General features: G+C 38.5%; 2 protein-coding genes across 6 annotated transcripts in view; one reads left to right on the forward strand and one right to left on the reverse strand.

Moving 5' to 3' along the window:
• Positions 1-9,414, reverse strand: part of ERCC8 (ERCC excision repair 8, CSA ubiquitin ligase complex subunit) — a 51,829-nt gene extending 42,415 nt beyond the window's left edge. For all 5 annotated transcript variants that reach the window (XM_035014488.1, XM_035014491.1, XM_035014490.1 and 2 more), the window contains exons 1-2: positions 9,290-9,414; positions 113-208 (exon numbers count right to left, since the gene is read on the reverse strand). In XM_035014488.1, coding sequence (XP_034870379.1) covers positions 113-208; positions 9,290-9,366 — 173 coding nt within the window. In that variant the 5' untranslated portion in view covers positions 9,367-9,414. The remainder of the gene's footprint in view (positions 1-112; positions 209-9,289) is intronic.
• Positions 9,415-9,521: 107 nt separating this feature from the next.
• The window catches only part of NDUFAF2 (NADH:ubiquinone oxidoreductase complex assembly factor 2), a 148,252-nt gene continuing 139,576 nt past the window's right edge, over positions 9,522-18,197 (forward strand). Inside the window, exon 1 of the mRNA XM_035014492.1 lies at positions 9,522-9,729. Coding sequence (XP_034870383.1) covers positions 9,603-9,729 — 127 coding nt within the window. The 5' untranslated portion in view covers positions 9,522-9,602. The remainder of the gene's footprint in view (positions 9,730-18,197) is intronic.

Genomic DNA, 18,197 nt, shown 5'->3' on the forward strand with positions numbered 1-18,197 from the left:
TAGAAATTTTACTACTTTTTATGAAACTTTACATAAGTAACCTGAAAACAAGATTTTACTGCATCTCACTTTGAACAACAACAAAATGACTGTTTAAGTGTAATAAACTTACTATCTTGCTTCAATAGGTTCAATGTCAAGGGTGTTAACTCCACTGCCATGGATCCTTTCAACATCTCTGTCTTTGTTTAACTCCAGTCCCAAAACCCTTGAAAAAAATATAAAAATGGAAAGGAGGGAAAAGAAAGATAAAACTAAACAAAAATAAAGTAATTTAAGCATTAAAAACATCCTTATTTCACCAAAATTACATGTAGTACAAAAATTGCAAGTAATGCTTAAATCTTCTACTACACATTCAAAGGTATTTATAGATTTTTAAAGACCTTATATGAATTTTAAAAAATGCCAACAGTACTAACAATTATATATAAAGAATTTCTCCAAAGCATTATCTTAAATTTCATTTAAAGGGGTACTTCATTAATTTTTATTAAGGTATTTAGAGACTGAAATAAATTTTCATGAACAAAAAGTTAAATTCTGGTATCTTAAACTTAACTGAGGACACCTAGTGGACAAAAGCTTAAATTACAGTACTTAAAAAAAATTTCCTGAAGTGTTTCTTATGCTTTAGGTAGAAACAAAATGACTATGTTCAATTCAACAATTAAGCACACTTTTTAAAAGCCAATTAAATATCTATAAAAAGATGAATAGCAAGTACTCTTACAAATTAAGATGAGTGAAATTTCTGATATTGCATAACTGTAAAACATCATTACGGAAAGTGCTCATTACAATGACCAGTAAGTGCCCAGTGAATGTTAACTATTAGAATTTGTCTTAGTCTGTCGGATGTTAAAGAACATTTACATTAATTTAACTAGAATGATTTCTAAATTCATTACTGACCAACATGATGCTATCTATATGAAAATTTTTAGCCTGTCAGTTTTATTTTTTAAAAATAATGCACAGTGCTAGAAAAAATACAAACTGATACTTTTATGTCCTCACAGTAGCAGTATTAATAATTATAAACATTTTAGTAATCATTTTAGCATATCAAATGTTTGACTTAAAGATATACAAGGGCTTTGTCTTCTGGAACAGTTTAGCCTTAGGTTCAAATATCCAGTCTAACATTTACTACTTTTCTGACCTTGATCAATAACAGTAACAGCCAACATTAAGAGCCTACCATTTGCTGACACTGTGATTAGTGGTAATAAAAAGTGTAATAAGTGGTAATCTGAAGTGATGGATTTCCTAGGTGGTAGGTTATATTAGTAACTGCTCTTTCTGATTATAAAACTAAGACATAAGTAATTTGCCCAAGGTCATACATCTAATAATTGCTTGAACTTGGATCTGAACTCTTGACACTTTCTCTCCAGACCATTATGCTGTCTTCCATCTCTGAGCTCCAGTATTTCACCAGAAAACAATTTTTCACATTTTCTAGCGAATTCCCATTTCTTCTTAAAATATTTTTCTATTTTTCATTTTTATTTTATTTTACTTCATTTTTTTGAGAGACAGAGAGCATGCGTGGCGGGGGTGGGGGGGAGCAGGCAGAGGGAGAAGGAGAGAGAGAATCTTAAGCCCCAATGCAGGGCTGGATCTCACAACCCTGAGATCCTGACCTAAGCCAAAATCAAGAGTCAGACACTTAACTGACTGAGGCACCCAGGCGCCCCTATTTGATGATTTTTCAAATAATAACAGTAATCTGTGCTTCTTGTAACCAGTAAAATATCATACAAACATGGACAAAGGTAATCACCCCTTCCTTGAGTTCCTTTCTCTGAACAGTGAGAAATGTAGCTCCCACTATCATTAATATGTTTATTTATTTGATCAATGCCACTGAACGTAACCAATCTCCCATCACCAATACCATCTCCATCTCCAACAAGAAAATTGCTCACCAGGCTTGGGCTTTGATTTCTGCCTCCCCTAATACTCCTAATCACCTGGGCTTGTCAGTCCCCACAATCAGACTACCTCTTTAACCTGCTCAGGGTCTCCAATATCACTCTAAAGCAATCTAATCCCAGCCTGTGTATGGAAGCCTACCTCTGCCCAACCTAAAGACTTTAGGACTGCATTTTTAGGGAACTAAAAGGTGTTAAATGAAGGAAAGTAAGAGGGTAATATGATAGGTAAACAAGGGGACGGTGTGTGTGAAAGGAGGCAAGGTGTGCAAAAAACAGTTAACACAGCATGCCAGAGACTGCTATCCTTTAGAAAGCCTACTTGCAAGATTGGCCTTTGTCTGCTTCTGTGATTGCAGATTCTAATCATTCCTGGATAAGAATGGTTCACTGGGCCTAAACTATGTGGAGCAAACAAGGTGCTTTGTGATGAATACCTGCTTTCCTTCTGGGAGTCTGGAATTTTGGTACATGTTAAGTACATAAAAATTTTGGTTCATGCTCTAAAAGAAGAGATAAAGTCCTTCAGACAGAAGGGAAATGATATAAGAAAACTTGGGATATCAGGATTGAGGAGATAGCAAAAGAAATGATAAATACCTAGGCAAATATAATTGACAAAGTATGCTTGATAGCTGAAAACAAAATGTATTAACATTATCTGATGGGGTTTACAATGTATGTAAATGTAATATGTGAGGCAACATATATGGTGGAGGATAAAGAGTGATGAAGTTTCTATATGCCAAATGAGGCAGTAAAATATTGATTCTAAGAGTGGGGCGCCTGGGTGGCTCAGTCGTTGAGCGTCTGCCTTCAGCTCAGGTCATGGTCCCAGGGTCCTGGGATCGAGCCCCGCATCGGGCTCCCTGCTTGGCGGGAAGCCTGCTTCTCCCTCTCCCACTCCCCCTGCTTGTGTTCCTTCTCTCGCTGTGTCTCTCTCTGTCAAATAAATAAAATCTTTAAAAAAAAAAATATTGATTCTAAGAGGAGAATGAAAAGTGGGTATTTTATAATTCCTAGAGTAACCACCAAAAACAATCATATAACGAGAAGTCACAAGAGATAAATTAAAATGGAATATTAAATAATGTTCAAATAACCCCCAAAAAAGCAGGAAAGGGAAAACAAAAATGTGGAGCAACCAGCACTCTCATCCACCACTGGTGGGAATGTTAAGCTTCTAGAAAACTACCAGTTTCTAAAAAGTGAAACACAGGCTCTAGTCATTCCACTGTTAGGCATGCAGCCAAGAGAAATAAAAGCATATATCCAAACAAAGACTTGTACATGAACATTCACAGCAGCTTTATATGTAATTGCCCAAAACTGGAAACATTTAAATGTCCATCAACAAGTGAATGGATAAACTGTGATATATCCACAGAATAGAACATTCCTCAACAGTAAAAAAGAATCAAAAGGAGAAACTTCAAAATAAATTATGCTGAATGAAAAGAGCCAGATAAAGCATGATTTTATTTATATAAAATTCCGAATGTACAGTAATCTATGCTGACAGTAAGCAGTGGAGTGGTTTCCTGGAGTAAAACAGCATGAAGCAGGGAAAGAAAGAAAAGAAGCATTACAAAGAGGATGAAATTTTTGGCTTATGGATATTAGTTATTTTGATGGTGATGGTTTCAAAGCGTATATGTATGTCAAAACCCATCCAGCTGTTTACTCTAATTTAATGTGCAGTTTATTGTATGTCAATTACACCTCAAGAAAGTTGTAAAAAAAAGTGGGGTAAGAATTGTAAACTTTGCATATCCGTGTTCACGCTTTTGCCCTTAATCATTGACAAAGAAGAACTTGGGGTAAATTAGAGTAGACATCTTCTTTAAATAAAATAGGACTGTGTAATTGTTTAGTTAAGCAAACACATCACTTAACGAGGGGAATCTTTAAGAAGAAACACTACCTTAAACACTTTATTTCAACTTAAATATATAAGCAATCCTCACTTTGCACAGTTTGCAAACTAAGCACAGAATGCAAGTTACCATGATTTAAATACCAGACCCCCCCCAACAATATGGTTCAAAATTCAGTTACCATGGTATATTAATTGTGACTAAGAGCACAAAGCACAAAGTTGGCTACTAGCTTTTCAGTGCACAAATCACTACAAAAATAACATGCACATCATAATTCGTGACCAATTTACATGACTTCTTTCAAAGTCTGCAGGTAATTGGTTACTGTACATTTGTCATTCAATTCACACAGAGCCTGCAAAGTTCTGTACTTCTGAGATAAACCCATACGAAATTTTAGAAAAATGGAGAATTAAAAGAGGGAATTGACATGGAGGTGCACCAAAAATATGCTAAGTGATAATGCTGGAAATAAAACTCCAATGGAATGTAAATGGAGTTACAGAAGAAATAGTTGATTGTGGAAATGTTGACACTTGTGGCCATTTGAGAATCTCTAGAGAAAGACTGAGGAAATCAATGCAGGTGAGTGAACTTATCCCAATAAATGAGGAAAAGTGGTCATGATGAGAAGGCTGAAGATGTCTGGGAGGAAATGACACTGGCAAAAACGTTCACATAAAAAAACTCTCAGAGACCTATTTCACGACACTGAAATGCAAAGGACAAAATGTTGGAATCTGATTCAGACTTAGAAAGAATGATAATTAGCCAAGATATAGAACAGATACTCAACTTGCATTAGAAGCTATACAATGAGAAGACCAGTGCCACTCAAACTACTCTTGATTTCAGTTGGTTTTTTTTTTTTTTTTAAAGATTTTATTTATTTATTTGACAGAGAGAGACAGCAAGAGAAGGAACACAAGCAGGGGGAGTGGGAGAGGGAGAAGCAGGCTTCCCGCAGAGCCGGGAGCCCAATGTGGGGCTCGATCCCAGGACCCTGGGATCATGACCTGAGCCGAAGGCAGTCGCTTAACCGACTGAGCCACCCAGTTGTTTTTTTTTTTAAAGATTTTATTTATTTGACAGAGAGAGACACAGCGAGAGAGGGAACACAAGCAGGGAGAGTGGGAGAGGGAGAAGCAGGCTTCCCGCTGAGCAGGGAGCCCAACGCGGGGCTCGATCCCAGGACCCTGGGATCATGACCTGAGCAGAAGGCAGACACCCAATGACTGAGCCACCCTGGCGCCCCTTAAACAAAGAAATAACTGTAGTTCTCATTGTTTCTAATGTCTTATATTACAGTGTACTAATATTAGCTTTCCTATTTTTTTCATTTCTTGTATATTTAGGATGGACAGTAAAAGTTTACTGTTTGACAAAGAAATTTTAAATATCACAGAACAATGGTAATTGTTCCCTATCCACTGATTATTAAAATTACTTGCCATAGATTTTGCCTGGCACAATTATATTATAGATGTATAATACTATGGAAAGCAAGGACTGTCCGAATATTTATATGCCAATTGTTTGAAGTAGAGTTAAACATGCTGAACAGAATGCCACATCACCTTTTTTTTTTACAAACCATAACTATATGTATTCTATGATTTTCAAAAATAGGTTTTATTTGGAGAGCTGGGGTGACTTACTCGGTTGAGTGTCCGACTCTTGATTTTGAGTCAGGTTGTGATCTCAGGGTCGTGAGATTGAGCTCTGCATCAAGCTCTGCACTGGGCACAGACTCTGCTTAAGATTTAATTTAATTAAAATTAAAATATATGTTTTAGTCATTAACTTGTTATTTTAGTTGAGAAAACATTTAAGGCATATGCCAAACAAATGAATATGGAATCTCAGACATGCAAAGCAATTGAATGTGGAATCTCTCTCAAGCAATGGTTGCCAATCCTGGCTATACATTATAATCACCTACGGAGCTTTAAAGAAATCCCAGTGTCCTGGACCAATTAAATCAGAATCTCTGGGGTTGGAACTTTGGCATGAATACTTTTTCCAACGTATTTTTTCCAAATCACCCTATGTGATTCTAATATCATGGCAAAGCTGAAAAAAACTGTTCTTTTAATATTTTCCTCCAGTCTTTCATAGTATGATTTTCTCAATCATACCTCATTGAACAGCATTTTATTTTAAGCGATTTGTTTGGATTATTTCAAAAGTGGTTCATTTAGTTTTTATAAGAATAATAATTCTTTTTCATTTTGTATTTCATTAATTCTTATTAAAATGATGTAATCAGAATAATAAAACTGGCATTCTCAGGACTCGGGACAAATACTGATTTTTGATAAACATATAAAGCAACTGGTGGAAGAGATGTGCATGGGATTACTAGATTATAGGCTTTTTAGCCCCAAGTGTTAAGTATGCTGGGGGAACCAGCATGTTTTACACAGAAAATGAAACCCATTCACAGATGGATTAATCTGGTGATCTTCTTAGGAAACATTCACTATTTCAAACCTTTACTTCTTTTTTTTTTTTTTAATTTATTTATTTGACAGAGAGAGAGATAGCGACAGCAGGAACACAAGTAGGGGGAGTGGGAGAGGGAGAAGCAGGCTTCCCGTGGAGCAGGGAGCCCGATGCGGGGCTCGATCCCAGGACTCTGGGATCATGACCTGAGCCGAAGGCAGACGCTTAACGACTGAGCCACCCAGGCGCCCCAAACCTTTACTTCTTCTAATGAAGAGGTTTAGGTCATGGAATTTTAACAAAGAGCGATACTTAGTTGCTTCCTCAGACTGAGGACTATTTGGGATTAAAAGACTCTGGAGACACCCAGTATTTTAGACCCTCAGTAGCTCACATGATTTAAATTATTACTGATATGATAAGACTTCTGAACATAGTAGAGAAAAAATAATGCTGCTTCTTTTCAAAAAAGCACAGATATTTTTACTAAAATTAAAGGTCTAACAGTCAAGTTCATTCACTTTCCAATGTTTAATTTGTTGATCCTAATGGAAGAATTGCAGAACTACTTGGTGGAAACAAACTAAATTATCGGAGATTGACCAATTTTGATAAACATAAATTTTGAGTCTTTGAAATCATTGAAATAAAAACCTCTGGATATGTCTGTATGCTTTTATTAGAGTGGATCACTGAGCTGAATAGGAATTACTGTCAACTCTGCACTAATTGGGGGTGGGGAGAGGGGGCCAACAGTAGATGCAATTTCTGAGATCAGATTATAAGGAATCTGGCTCCCATCTTGCTTGCCCTTTCTTGCTCTCTTACTTTCTTGTTTTGATGGAAGCCAGCTGTCATGTGATTTGAGAGGTCTATGTGAAAAATAACTGGAACTGAGGGAGACCTCTGGACCAAAGTCAGGGAAGAACTAAATCCTGTCTTGAGTGAGCTTGGAAATAGATCCTTCGAGAGTCAAGTCTTGAAATGACTATAGTCCTAGCCAATATCTTCATTTCAGCCTTCTGAGAGACTATGAGCCAGAAGACTCAGATAAGACACACAGATTCCTGACCCCTAGAACTTGTGAGATAATAAATCTTTTGTTACTTTAAGCTGCTAAGTTTTGGGGGGTACTTTGTTACCCACTCACTGATAAATTATGCTTGGGGTACTTTGTTACCCACCCACTGATAACTAATGCAGCAGGTGAATTCTTCTTTTGAGATATTAGAAAAAAATCATGTCCATCAGTTTTCCAATAAGCAACCGTACTCTGCTTTTCTCTCCTTAAGTTTCTTTAAAAAGCCATCAGTGTTGGCAGTTCCCACTTCTTTTTTTTTTTTTTTTTAAGGCAGTTCCCACTTCTTTTCCTGTCATTCTCCGACTCACTGAAATCTTACTTTTATTCCCATGATTCTCTTAAAAATGCTCTTCCCAAGGTCATCAGTGATCACCCTGTTGGTTAAATATAATGCACACTTTTAATTCTTCCTTTATTCCTCATATTTCTTGAATGCATGCCATTCACTTAACAAACTTTTCTAGGCCCCTTCTCTCATGTCTCTTTTCTCACAGGGTTTAAGAAGACAATATACTAATAAGAAAATATGTATATAATACAATTTCAGTAGTAATAAATTGAATAGATAAGCAGAGTAATGGGAGGGAGAACCACTGAGAGCAAAAACGGGGCGAGGGCCAGCAAATGACACATATGAGGGCTTCCTCTTCTTTCAGGTTAAGAGACACTTCATTGCCCTGGTTTTGCTGCAACGGTTCATTTGTAGTCTCTTCTTCTGCCTAACTTTAAATGTTGATGTTTCTCAGATTTTTGGTCATTGAAATGCTTTTCTTACTCTACAAATAATGCCTGGATGATCTCATCTCCACCTCACTTCAAGTATCATCTCACATTAAAGATATCTCAATTTCTTCTAAGCAACAAATATGTACATTCAACTTTCTCCTCCTCTCTCCGAGTGAAAATCTTCACAGGTTCTTTGAAAGCAATATGGGAAGGGGTACCTGGGTGGCTCAGTCAGTTACGCATCTGACTTCGGCTCAAGTCATGATCTCAGGGTCCTGGGATCGAGCCCAGGGTAGGGCTCCTTGCTCACTGGGGAGTCTGCTTATCCCTCTCCACCTGCACCGCCCCCCCCCCCCCCCCCCCCCCCCCCCCCCCAAATGGGTAGATAAAATCTTAAAAAAAAAAAAAGTAATATGGAAAACGTCCGTATGGTCAAGTTACATTCACTCTGCTACATACAAAGCACATATCTGGGAATCATTGTTGACTCCTCTCTTTTCATCATTCACTATATTCAACCAATTTACATAGCTGGTTGATTCTATTTCTTAAATGTTTTTTAAATATTTTCACTCTTTTCCACCCAACCACCATTTCCCAGGCTTCCATCTGCTCTCTTCTGGACAACTGGAACAGTTACCTAACTTGACTCTCACTCTTGCTCTCAACTTCAATCCATTCTCCAAGCAGATGACAAAATCCAATAGTTGTCATCTTCTTCTCATCTTCATACCTCTTCACCAAGCACACAAGGCTCTTTCTCACCTGGCCCCAGACTACATCTCCAGCTTCATCTCTTGTCAATGGCCCCCTTGTCTGCTCTAGTCATGGTAAACTTTGTTCGATTCCTGGCCTATGCTCTACCCTTAACATAATGCTTGGCAAACAATAGGAGCTCGGTAAATATGTCGACTGAATGAATGAAGGAATCCTTGGAGAGTAGTTATTCCTTGGGGAGTGGGAAGGAAATGTAATGTGACGGAAAAGGAATAAGATAAAAGGAAAGTATCTTCCCCAGAAGCCGCGTGCGCACCCACCAGCCTCCAGGTATGTAGAAGGCATCTTATTTTCGTAAGGCACAGAGCAGAAGAAATGAAAAGTCTAGTTTGGTGGCAGTAAAGTGAGAATGAGGCGGGAAAGTGGGAGGCAAGACTAACCACAGGAACAGGTCCAGATTTTAAATGGCCTGTTTGAGAAAAAAGTAAGGTTTTCGTTACCTCTGTGTGGACTCCGCTCTCCGGAGGCGAAGAGGGTCGTCCAAACCCGCTTGTCTCGCTAATAAAAACCCTAACATCCCGTTCCTTTACACCGGCCTGAAAACTAGATGCCGCCATGACAGAGCTCGGAGGCCGGGCTGTTAACAGTGGAGCCTCCCATTGGTCAAGCAAGGTGCTATCCAACCAATGGTGAGCGCCGTTACTAGAGGGGCGTGAGAATGGGGTGGATGGGCGGGGTCAGCGGCTGGAGAGCGAGTGTGCTTCAGTCGCGGCGAATCCGGCAGCGATTCGTGCTTAAGTCCCGGCGGACTGCATGGGTTGGTCTCAGGATTTGTTCCGTGCCTTATGGAGAGCGCTGTCAAAAGAAGCGAAACAGCAAGTGGGCACAGACCAGTTTGGGAACAAATACTACTATGTCCCCGAGTACAAGAACTGGAGAGGTGAGATTACAGCGAGCTCGCAACGTTTGCGCGGTCAGTAAATAAGGGGAACGTGAGCGCGTCTCGTAAACTAGCACAGCGTCCGATGGCTCTGATGTCTCCCGGGGTCACAGCCCAGATTCGTTCACCCTGCCGCCCCTTCACTCTGAGCTGAGCGCTCGGCGCCGCGGCCCGGCCGCAGCGTGCCTGCCGTCCGGGGGTTGCAGCGCCTCGGTGAGGTGCCACCGGCCGCGACCCGCGCGAGCCCCGCACCACACACGCAGCTCTCCTCCCCGGATCGAGAGCCGCCCCGCAGACGACGCCCCGGCGCCGGTCCTGGCCATTGGGCGACACAGACAGGGACAAGTCCACGGAGGTCTTTTGCCAGAGGGCCTCAGGAGGGCAGGGAAGTAGCTTTTCTTGCTCCTGTGCCCTCCTGGCGACCAGGCCGGCTTGTGTAATGGAAGAGGTGCATCGTGAGGGTCTCCGCTTTCCTCTTTCTTGGTGTTTACCTTTTCGGTAGCTCGGCGTTGGCCACACGCGTCACTTTCGTCCAGCTGTCTAAAGCAGGGCTGTGCACCCTGTGGAGAGGGGTCCTCACAAGGTTTTATGTTACCTTTCCCACGAATTTGCACTCCAAAACCCCATGGAGCTCGCTTTAAGATCATTGCTCCAATCGTGGTGTTTCCTAGGATTCATGCAAAGTAGTGGAGTTTGGGGACTTAGGGGGCGTTCCTGTCGGTTGAGATCGTCTCACGTAGCAGCCGTTATAACCTCTGCGATGTGGCTCCATCATCGCGATGCAAAGGATCTCAGGCTTTGGCATCAGAAGGGCTTGGGTTAGAACTTCAGCTCTGACACCGAATAACTGAGGGAAAACTGACAAAATATTTGTCCTCCCTGGTCTCAGTCTCCTCCCTTGGAAGTTAGAGATGGTAATAATAGCAGTTACTGAGAAGCACTAAAATCTTTCCAATATTGTGATCCATTCATTTCCGGTAGTTCTAGTCAAAGAGAATTACTCCTTCCTCACTTAGAGCACATGTAAATTGTATTTAGTGATTTATCTCTCAAAATTGTTTTGCCCAGCCTTTTTCTGTAACTTAATATCTAAGACTTGTTTCCCATTTAAATGAGCTTCTAAACTCTATCAGGGTAGGGAATATGTCTTTTTTTTTTTTAAGTCCACAAATAACCTAGCGTTTTGATGGTGTTTCTTCACAAATTGCAACCAGAAGGAAAGATGCTTCTTTTCCATAAGTTGTCAGTAGCATTAAAAAATATGCAAAATGTCTATTGGCTTTTGTTATTGAAGTATAATCTACATACAGTAACACTTATCCTTTTTGGTGTATGGTTTTATGATTTTTTACAAATGCATAGTCCTATAACTATCACACGATCAAGATACAGAATGGTTCCATCACTCCCCAAATTCCCTTTACCCCTTAGTATTTCATTGACCCTTACCTCATTAACCAGGCATTGGCAACCACTGATCTGTTTTAGGTCCCTACAATTTTGCCTTTTCCCAGATATCATATAAATGAAATTATGGAGGATGTAGTCTTTCAAATAAAACGTATTTCACACACCGTAATGCAGTTAAGATTCATCTATGTGTCAGTAGTTATTCCTTTTTATTGCTAAGTAGTAGTTCATTTATGGATTTACCGAAGTTTATCCATTCACTTGGGTAAATACCTAAGAGTGAGATTGCTGGGTTGTGCGCACATGTATGGAACTTTATAAGGAACTACCCCCCTCTTTTCCAAATTGGCTATATCATTTTGCATTCCTGCCAGCAATGTTAAGAAAATTCTGGTTACACATCCTCACCAGCACTGGTATTGTCAGGTTTTTGTTGCTGTTTTTATTTTTATTTTAGCCATTCTATTAGTTGTATAGTGGTGTCTTATTGTGGTTTTGATTTTCATTTTCCTAATGACTGAAAATGTTGAGAATCTTTTTATGTGCTTATTTGCCATCCTTAGATCTTTGGTAAAGTATCTGTTCAACTCTTTTGACCATTAAAAATAATTTTGGATCGGGGCGCCTGGGTGGCTCAGTCGTTAAGCGTCTGCCTTCGGCTCAGGTCATGATCCCAGAGTCCTGGGCTCGAGTCCCGCAGGCTCCCTGCTCAGTGGGAAGCCTGCTTCTCCCTCTCCCACTTCCCCTACTTGTATTCCCTCTCTCGCTGTGTCTCTCTCTGTCAAATAAATAAACAAAATCTTAAAAAAAATAATTTTGGATCAACTTCATTGTACCATTTCAATGAAAATACAATATGATGGAAGAAAGATTTAAATTAACAAAATCATGTGTATTCTAAAACAACATAATTTGTTAGTCAAAGGATATGTTGGTCTTTAATGTTATTATGATACCAAATTGTTTTCCAAAGTGATTATAAATTTATACTTCTATCAGCTTGATATTTGGAATTCATGTACTCTTGGCTGTGAGAAAATGAGGCTTTTATTGATGATGTAGGAGAATCATTGTATGCTGCTATATAACATATCTGTGTTGCTCAGTTCTTAGATAATTGAAGCCTGTGGCACAGACACATATTATGTTCTGTAAATACTGTTACACATTTCCTAAGCCTTCCACTATATATAGGGGAAATATCTTTAGTTTGTTTTAATGCAAGTTTTCCAAAAATGAGTCATCTAACTTTATTTCCTTGGTATGAAAGATGGTTTTTTAGAGGTCTCCTTGAGTTTTCTTTGAATTGAATGAATTGTTGAGCATTTAACACCACCATTGAAGAGTATTTAAGAACTCTTTAGAGGAAATGACTTTTTCTTTTAATTCAGTTAGTTAGTGTGGCGCCAGTCATTAAAGAACTACTATACTTTCCACATAGGATATTATTTAATGAGAGCAAAGATACTTATGCAATTTAAAATAAATCTCTGGAGTATTGTCCAGTCAGCTGAATTTAAGTTTAGGATTGATTGTTGAAATTTTAACTTTTTTTTTTTAAAAAAAAAAAAAAAAAACATACTGGCATCTCAGGATAAAAAGATTGTGAAGATAGCGTTAGTTGGCATTTTAAATAAAAAGATGTTAATCAACATATTATTATTGGAAGTTTGCTTGCTCTATGGAAGATTACTTAGTAAAAGATTCCCCAAATAAACTTTGTCTAGAAATTTCCTTTGATATTGCACCCTTTTTATTTATACTATCTCTGAGTTTTTATACATCTGGTCCATTTAGCTCATGTTTCAAAACGAGTTCCCTTCCTAAGGTAAATTCTTGTATACTTAATTCTGACTAGAAAGTCTTTGAACCTTGTTTTATTATTTTCATCTTTATCTTTTGCACATTTATTAAACATCTGCACCCAGTTAAAACTAGCAAGTTTATTACTGAAAGACTATTTTGAGTTGTTAATTTCCTAATAGACATTGTGAATGTCCAAATTTGGGAAGGAAGGTGAATATCGTGCATAATTTGCAAAAAACAAATTTTGGAGTATTGTGTTTGCCTCTGGATACCACACTTTAGGAGAGATGATTGAAAATCTAGAGTGTCCAGACAGGAGTAGTTATGAAGATGAAAATTTCTAGAAATTGTATCTATGACTATTAGCTGTGAATTTTGAGGAAATTTATCCTGTGAAGAGAAGATTTAGGAGCAGCTTCAGATATTTGGAAGATTGTTGTATAGAAAAGGATTAGGTTCATCTATGCAGCCCTTTAAATCAGAACTTAGATCAGAGGGGAGATGTTTACCTTTTTTGAAGAAATAACTTTCAGCCTATTAGAGTCATGCTAGAAAAGGAAGAGAGTGCCTTGTGTTTAATTGTAGCTGAGAGAATTTAGGGAGGTAAGGAGCTGGACACATTTGATCAGCACCTTGAATGATAAATACAATTTCAGAAAGAGTGGTTGAAGAGCATTCCCAGTCAGGGCTAAGAAGGGCTAGGAAACACCACAGAAAGTAGAAGGTAGTCCCATGCTGGTAGGCTTCAGTGGAGAAGACTAGAGAAAGCTGTTTTAGTGAGGGGATCAACAGGGTCAGATACTAAATGGCCTTGAATACTGTGAGTTTGAAGTTTGCAGTTTATTCTCTAGCTGGTAGGTAGCCATTGAAAAGCTTGTGACATGATCAGAGCTCTTAAAGAAATGACTCCGGAAGCCCTGTAGAAGGTGAGCTAGAGGGGAGAGGGAGGAGCTGAAATACTATTTGGTGGAAGCATTGCTAGATTGACTGTGATTCTGGAAAGAGATGTTAGGAGACTCAAGTGATGGGAATGGAAAGAAAAGGTTTTTTTTGTTTTTTTTTTTAAGATTTTATTTATTCATTTGAGACAGAGAGAGAGAGCATGAGCAGGGGGAGAGGTAGAGGGAGAGGGAGAAGCAGACTCCCCGCCGAGCAGGGAGCCCGATGCGGAACTCGATCCCAGGACCCTGAGATCATGACCCGAGCTGAAGGCAGATGCTTAACCATCTGAGCCACCCAGGTAGGTGCCCAGAAAAGTTTGATTTAGCAAAACTTTTGAACTTGGTAATTACTTAGACTGGTGGAATGGGAAAGAAAAGATGAGAGGCCAAAGATGATTTTGTTTCAATTCTGGAGAGCCTGTGGATTATGATGTACAGATTCATGCAAATAAAGGCTTAAGAGGGACAAATGCAAATAGAGAAGTAGGCTTTAGGGTGGGTTGGTAAAAGAGTAAGTGGAATTTGTTATAATAGGACAACTGTATAATCAGGCAATTATATACTCAGATCTGCAGTTCCGAAGATGTTAGTGATTAAAATGCGGATTTGGAAGCCACCTTTATATAGGTGATACCTAAAAATGTAGGGATATTTGAATTCAAGTAGGGAGAGAGTAATCGTAAGATGATGTTAAGAGGCGGGAACACTGTCATTTCAGGGGCTTCCCATTCAAGGAGGAATATATCCACACTACCTGGCTGACATTCATGACCTTTGAGTCCATCCTGAAAGTGATGTTTGTCTATAATCTAATCTTTAGATCAATAATTTTATAAGAAGCGTAGATATTTATGCTATTAGAACTGAAAGCTTACATGATTTTTACCAGGGACCTGAATCAGATAATAGTTATTTAATTGTAGTTATTTTAATTTTCAGCACTCAGAAAAAAATAAAACTTAATTGAACAAAGCTATTTAGGAGTTATATTTAGACTTACTTTTTGTGATACTGAGCTTCAGTTGATGTTCCCAAAACAGAATTGGTTGGGGGCAAGGCAGGGATAGCAACGGACAGTAGATAACAGTGATGCCTTCTTTCAGAATCCGGGATGGTAGATAGATTTATTTTTGGAATACATTTTAAAAAACTGTATAAACCCTCATTAGGGCTTTTTGCATAGTGAATTGTTTACACTAGGCTACTAGCAGTGATTTTCAAATTGTCATATTTTAATAATTATGAAATAAATCTATTCAACTTCAACATTTTAATAGAAAGTCTTACATTCTAAGGGATTTTTTTCATTTTGTTCTCAGTTTTTTAATGAAGCATTATTAGTACATTTATGAGAATTGTGAGCAAAGAAAAATTTGTACTAAAGTTTTCATGAAAGCATTTACTGCCAGATAATATCTTGTATACTTTCTAATTTATATGGGTATATTTAGACTCACATGTATTTGGATTATCAGTGTGTCAAACACATTATTTATAATAACATTTCCTGAATTTTACATTTTAAGCTTTTGGTTAAAAAAAAAAAGTCTTTTAAATACAGAGTTCTCAAACACTTTTGAGAAGCCAGTTCAGAAGAGGTATAGACCAAACTTTAAAAGTAATAATTTTAAATTGAAGTTTGTGGATCTAAAATTGAATTTTATTTAAAATTGAAGGGTATTTTGTATCAGTTCTATGTGGTTCCTTTTTTTAAAAAGAATGTTATAGTAATTTGATTTAACCTTTTGTTCTAACCAGAGAATCACTTCTATTTTATTTATTTATCCTTTTATTTATTTTTAACTATTGAATTAAGAAATATTTCCAGACATAAAAAGCAGGGAAAATGAGGGGCACCTGAGTGGGTCACTTAACTGAGGGTGGAATTCTTGGTTTGGTTTTGGCTTAGGTCTGTGATCTCAGGGTCATGAGGTCTAGCCCTTTGTCAGGCTCTGGGCTCCATGGGGAGTCTTCTTAGGTTTTTGTCCCTCTCCTTCCCTTTCTGCCCCTCCCCCTGTGCATATTCAGGCTCTCCTCTCTCTCAAATAAATGAATAAATAAATAAAATCTTTAAAAATAAAGGTAGGGGGCACCTGAGTGGCTCAGTCGGTTAAGTGTCTGCATTTGGCTCAGGTCATGATCCCAGGACCCTGGGATTGAGCCCTGCATCAGGCTCCTTACTCAGTAGGAGCCTGCTTCTCCCTTTCTCTTGGCCTGCTGCTCCCCCTGCTTGTGCTCTTTCACTCACATGTTCTCTCTCTCAAATAAGTAATTAAAATCTTAAAAAAAAAAAGTAGAGAAAATGATAAAACAAACCTCCATGTACCCATCATTCACTTTCCCAGATATCAACTCATGGCTAAATTTTATTTTCTCCCTGGCTCTACTCATCTTTCCTTTTATTTTGAAGCAAATACTAAATATGATGTCAGTTTACTTGTAAACATCTTAGATTATGTCTCTGAAACACAAGGCTCCGCTTTTTAAATATGACAGTAATCATCATCTCATATAGAAATCAACAATTCCTTAACATCATCAAATATCCTTTTTGTCACATTTCCTTGATTGTCCCTGGTCTTGTTGATTGATTGATTTGTTGACTTATTTTTGCAATTTATATAAATTTAGCTCCAAACAATCTTTATAATTGCTAGTATGTTTTTAAGTCTCTTAAAATTTGTAAGTTCTCTTTTTATGTTGATTCCCCTCCCTGCCCCCCACTTTCACACACAGACCCCTGCTTTTTTGGGAGTGGGTGTTGAAAAAAAGTAACTTTTTTTTTTAATGATGGCATGAATCCATTTATATTTGTTGTAGTAAGTGATTTTTTAGTCTTACTGTAGTCATCTTATTTTTTATGCTTTCTGTTGGTTATATTTTCTTATTCCTGACTACCCTCCTTTGATGACTTTTGCAACATATCCCTTATTTTACTTGAAAGTGATTGTACCAAGGGATACCTATATTAATGCTGTATGCCTGTGGCTTCTCATAGGGCTCTGGTCAAATTTTTCTGGGAGAACTATAGTCATTACTCAGGATGCTTCACTTTTAGCCTCTGCAAGTAGAAATCTTACGAAGGCCAATATCAGGTAAGATTTCTTTTTGACCTTTGACTCTGATCTCAGACCTGCTGCTTACTTTTTTTTTTTTGGTCTCATTGTATATATTTATTGAGATATAATTTAAAAATTGTCTCCAGCTTTACTGAGATACAAGTGTAAGGTGTATGATGTGTTGATTTGATACATTTATATATTGCAAAATGGTTACTGCCGTGGCATTAGCTGATGCTTCCGTCCTGTCACGTGATTTTTTTTTTGTGGTGTATGTATACAATATTACAGTTCTGTGTCTTTGGATGAATTTATACATGCAGGTTCCTGCCATCCGAATTTACAACATGAAACATCCCCATCGCAATAGTTTGTTGAACGACTCTTGCCACTCAGTTCCACCCCACGGGCACTTGTGGGTCTTTTTTTCTTTTCACAGAGCCTGTTTTTGAAATGCCTCCATGTTGCGTAGATCTGGACTCTGTCTCTTGTCGGGAATTATTGTGAATCGTTACAGTAGGTGACCTTTTGTGTCTGGCTTTGCTCACTAAGTTCTTTGTGGAGATGAAGAACCCAAAGAATTAGCAGTGAAGTTTGTGGAAAGAATTTGGGATTCTGTAATGGGAGTAGATATTAGGATCTCGGCAGCAGCCGAAATGGACTATTTTGTGGCCAAAAGAATGGTCTGGGACAGCCTTAAAATTGGAGCATATGCTGAGTTGGAAGGAAGGAATGGAGTGATCTGTATAAACCAGGGAAGCAGGGTAGGCACCATCCGGGGCTCCTGGAGCGGCATCCGTGTGTCTCTTGGAAGAGCTGGTCTTGACTTCCACCCCAGCTAATTGCTGTTGTTTGGCTTTCCTGACTTTTGCTCTGTGGTTCTTGAACCAAACCTGCAGGACGGTGGGATGTATCTCCAGTTTCGAGGCCATTTCTTTCTGAAGGCTGGGAGCAGGGTATGGGTTCTTGCTCAACAAGAATTCCAAATCTGCCAGTTATTTCTCAGTGAATATGGTTCGTTTCCTTTGTGAATGTTGCTGATCCTTTCCTTTAGGAAGGTCTCCTGCGCCTACCATCCCATCTAGCTGGGTCCCCATGCTCTCGTCCTGTGTCCTACTTTTTTTTTTTTTTTAACCATTTTTTTGCTCTGTGCTCTCAGGCCTGTTGCTCTAAGCTTGGGGTTCTCTCAGAATTTTTTGGGGGGGAAGACTTACAGAGATTCTTCCAGTGTGGCTGGTATGTCTGCTAGCTC

Source organism: Mirounga leonina, unplaced genomic scaffold (assembly GCF_011800145.1).
Source record: "Mirounga leonina isolate KUSES-001 unplaced genomic scaffold, KU_Mleo_1.0 Mir_168, whole genome shotgun sequence".
Lineage (NCBI taxonomy): Eukaryota > Metazoa > Chordata > Mammalia > Carnivora > Phocidae > Mirounga > Mirounga leonina.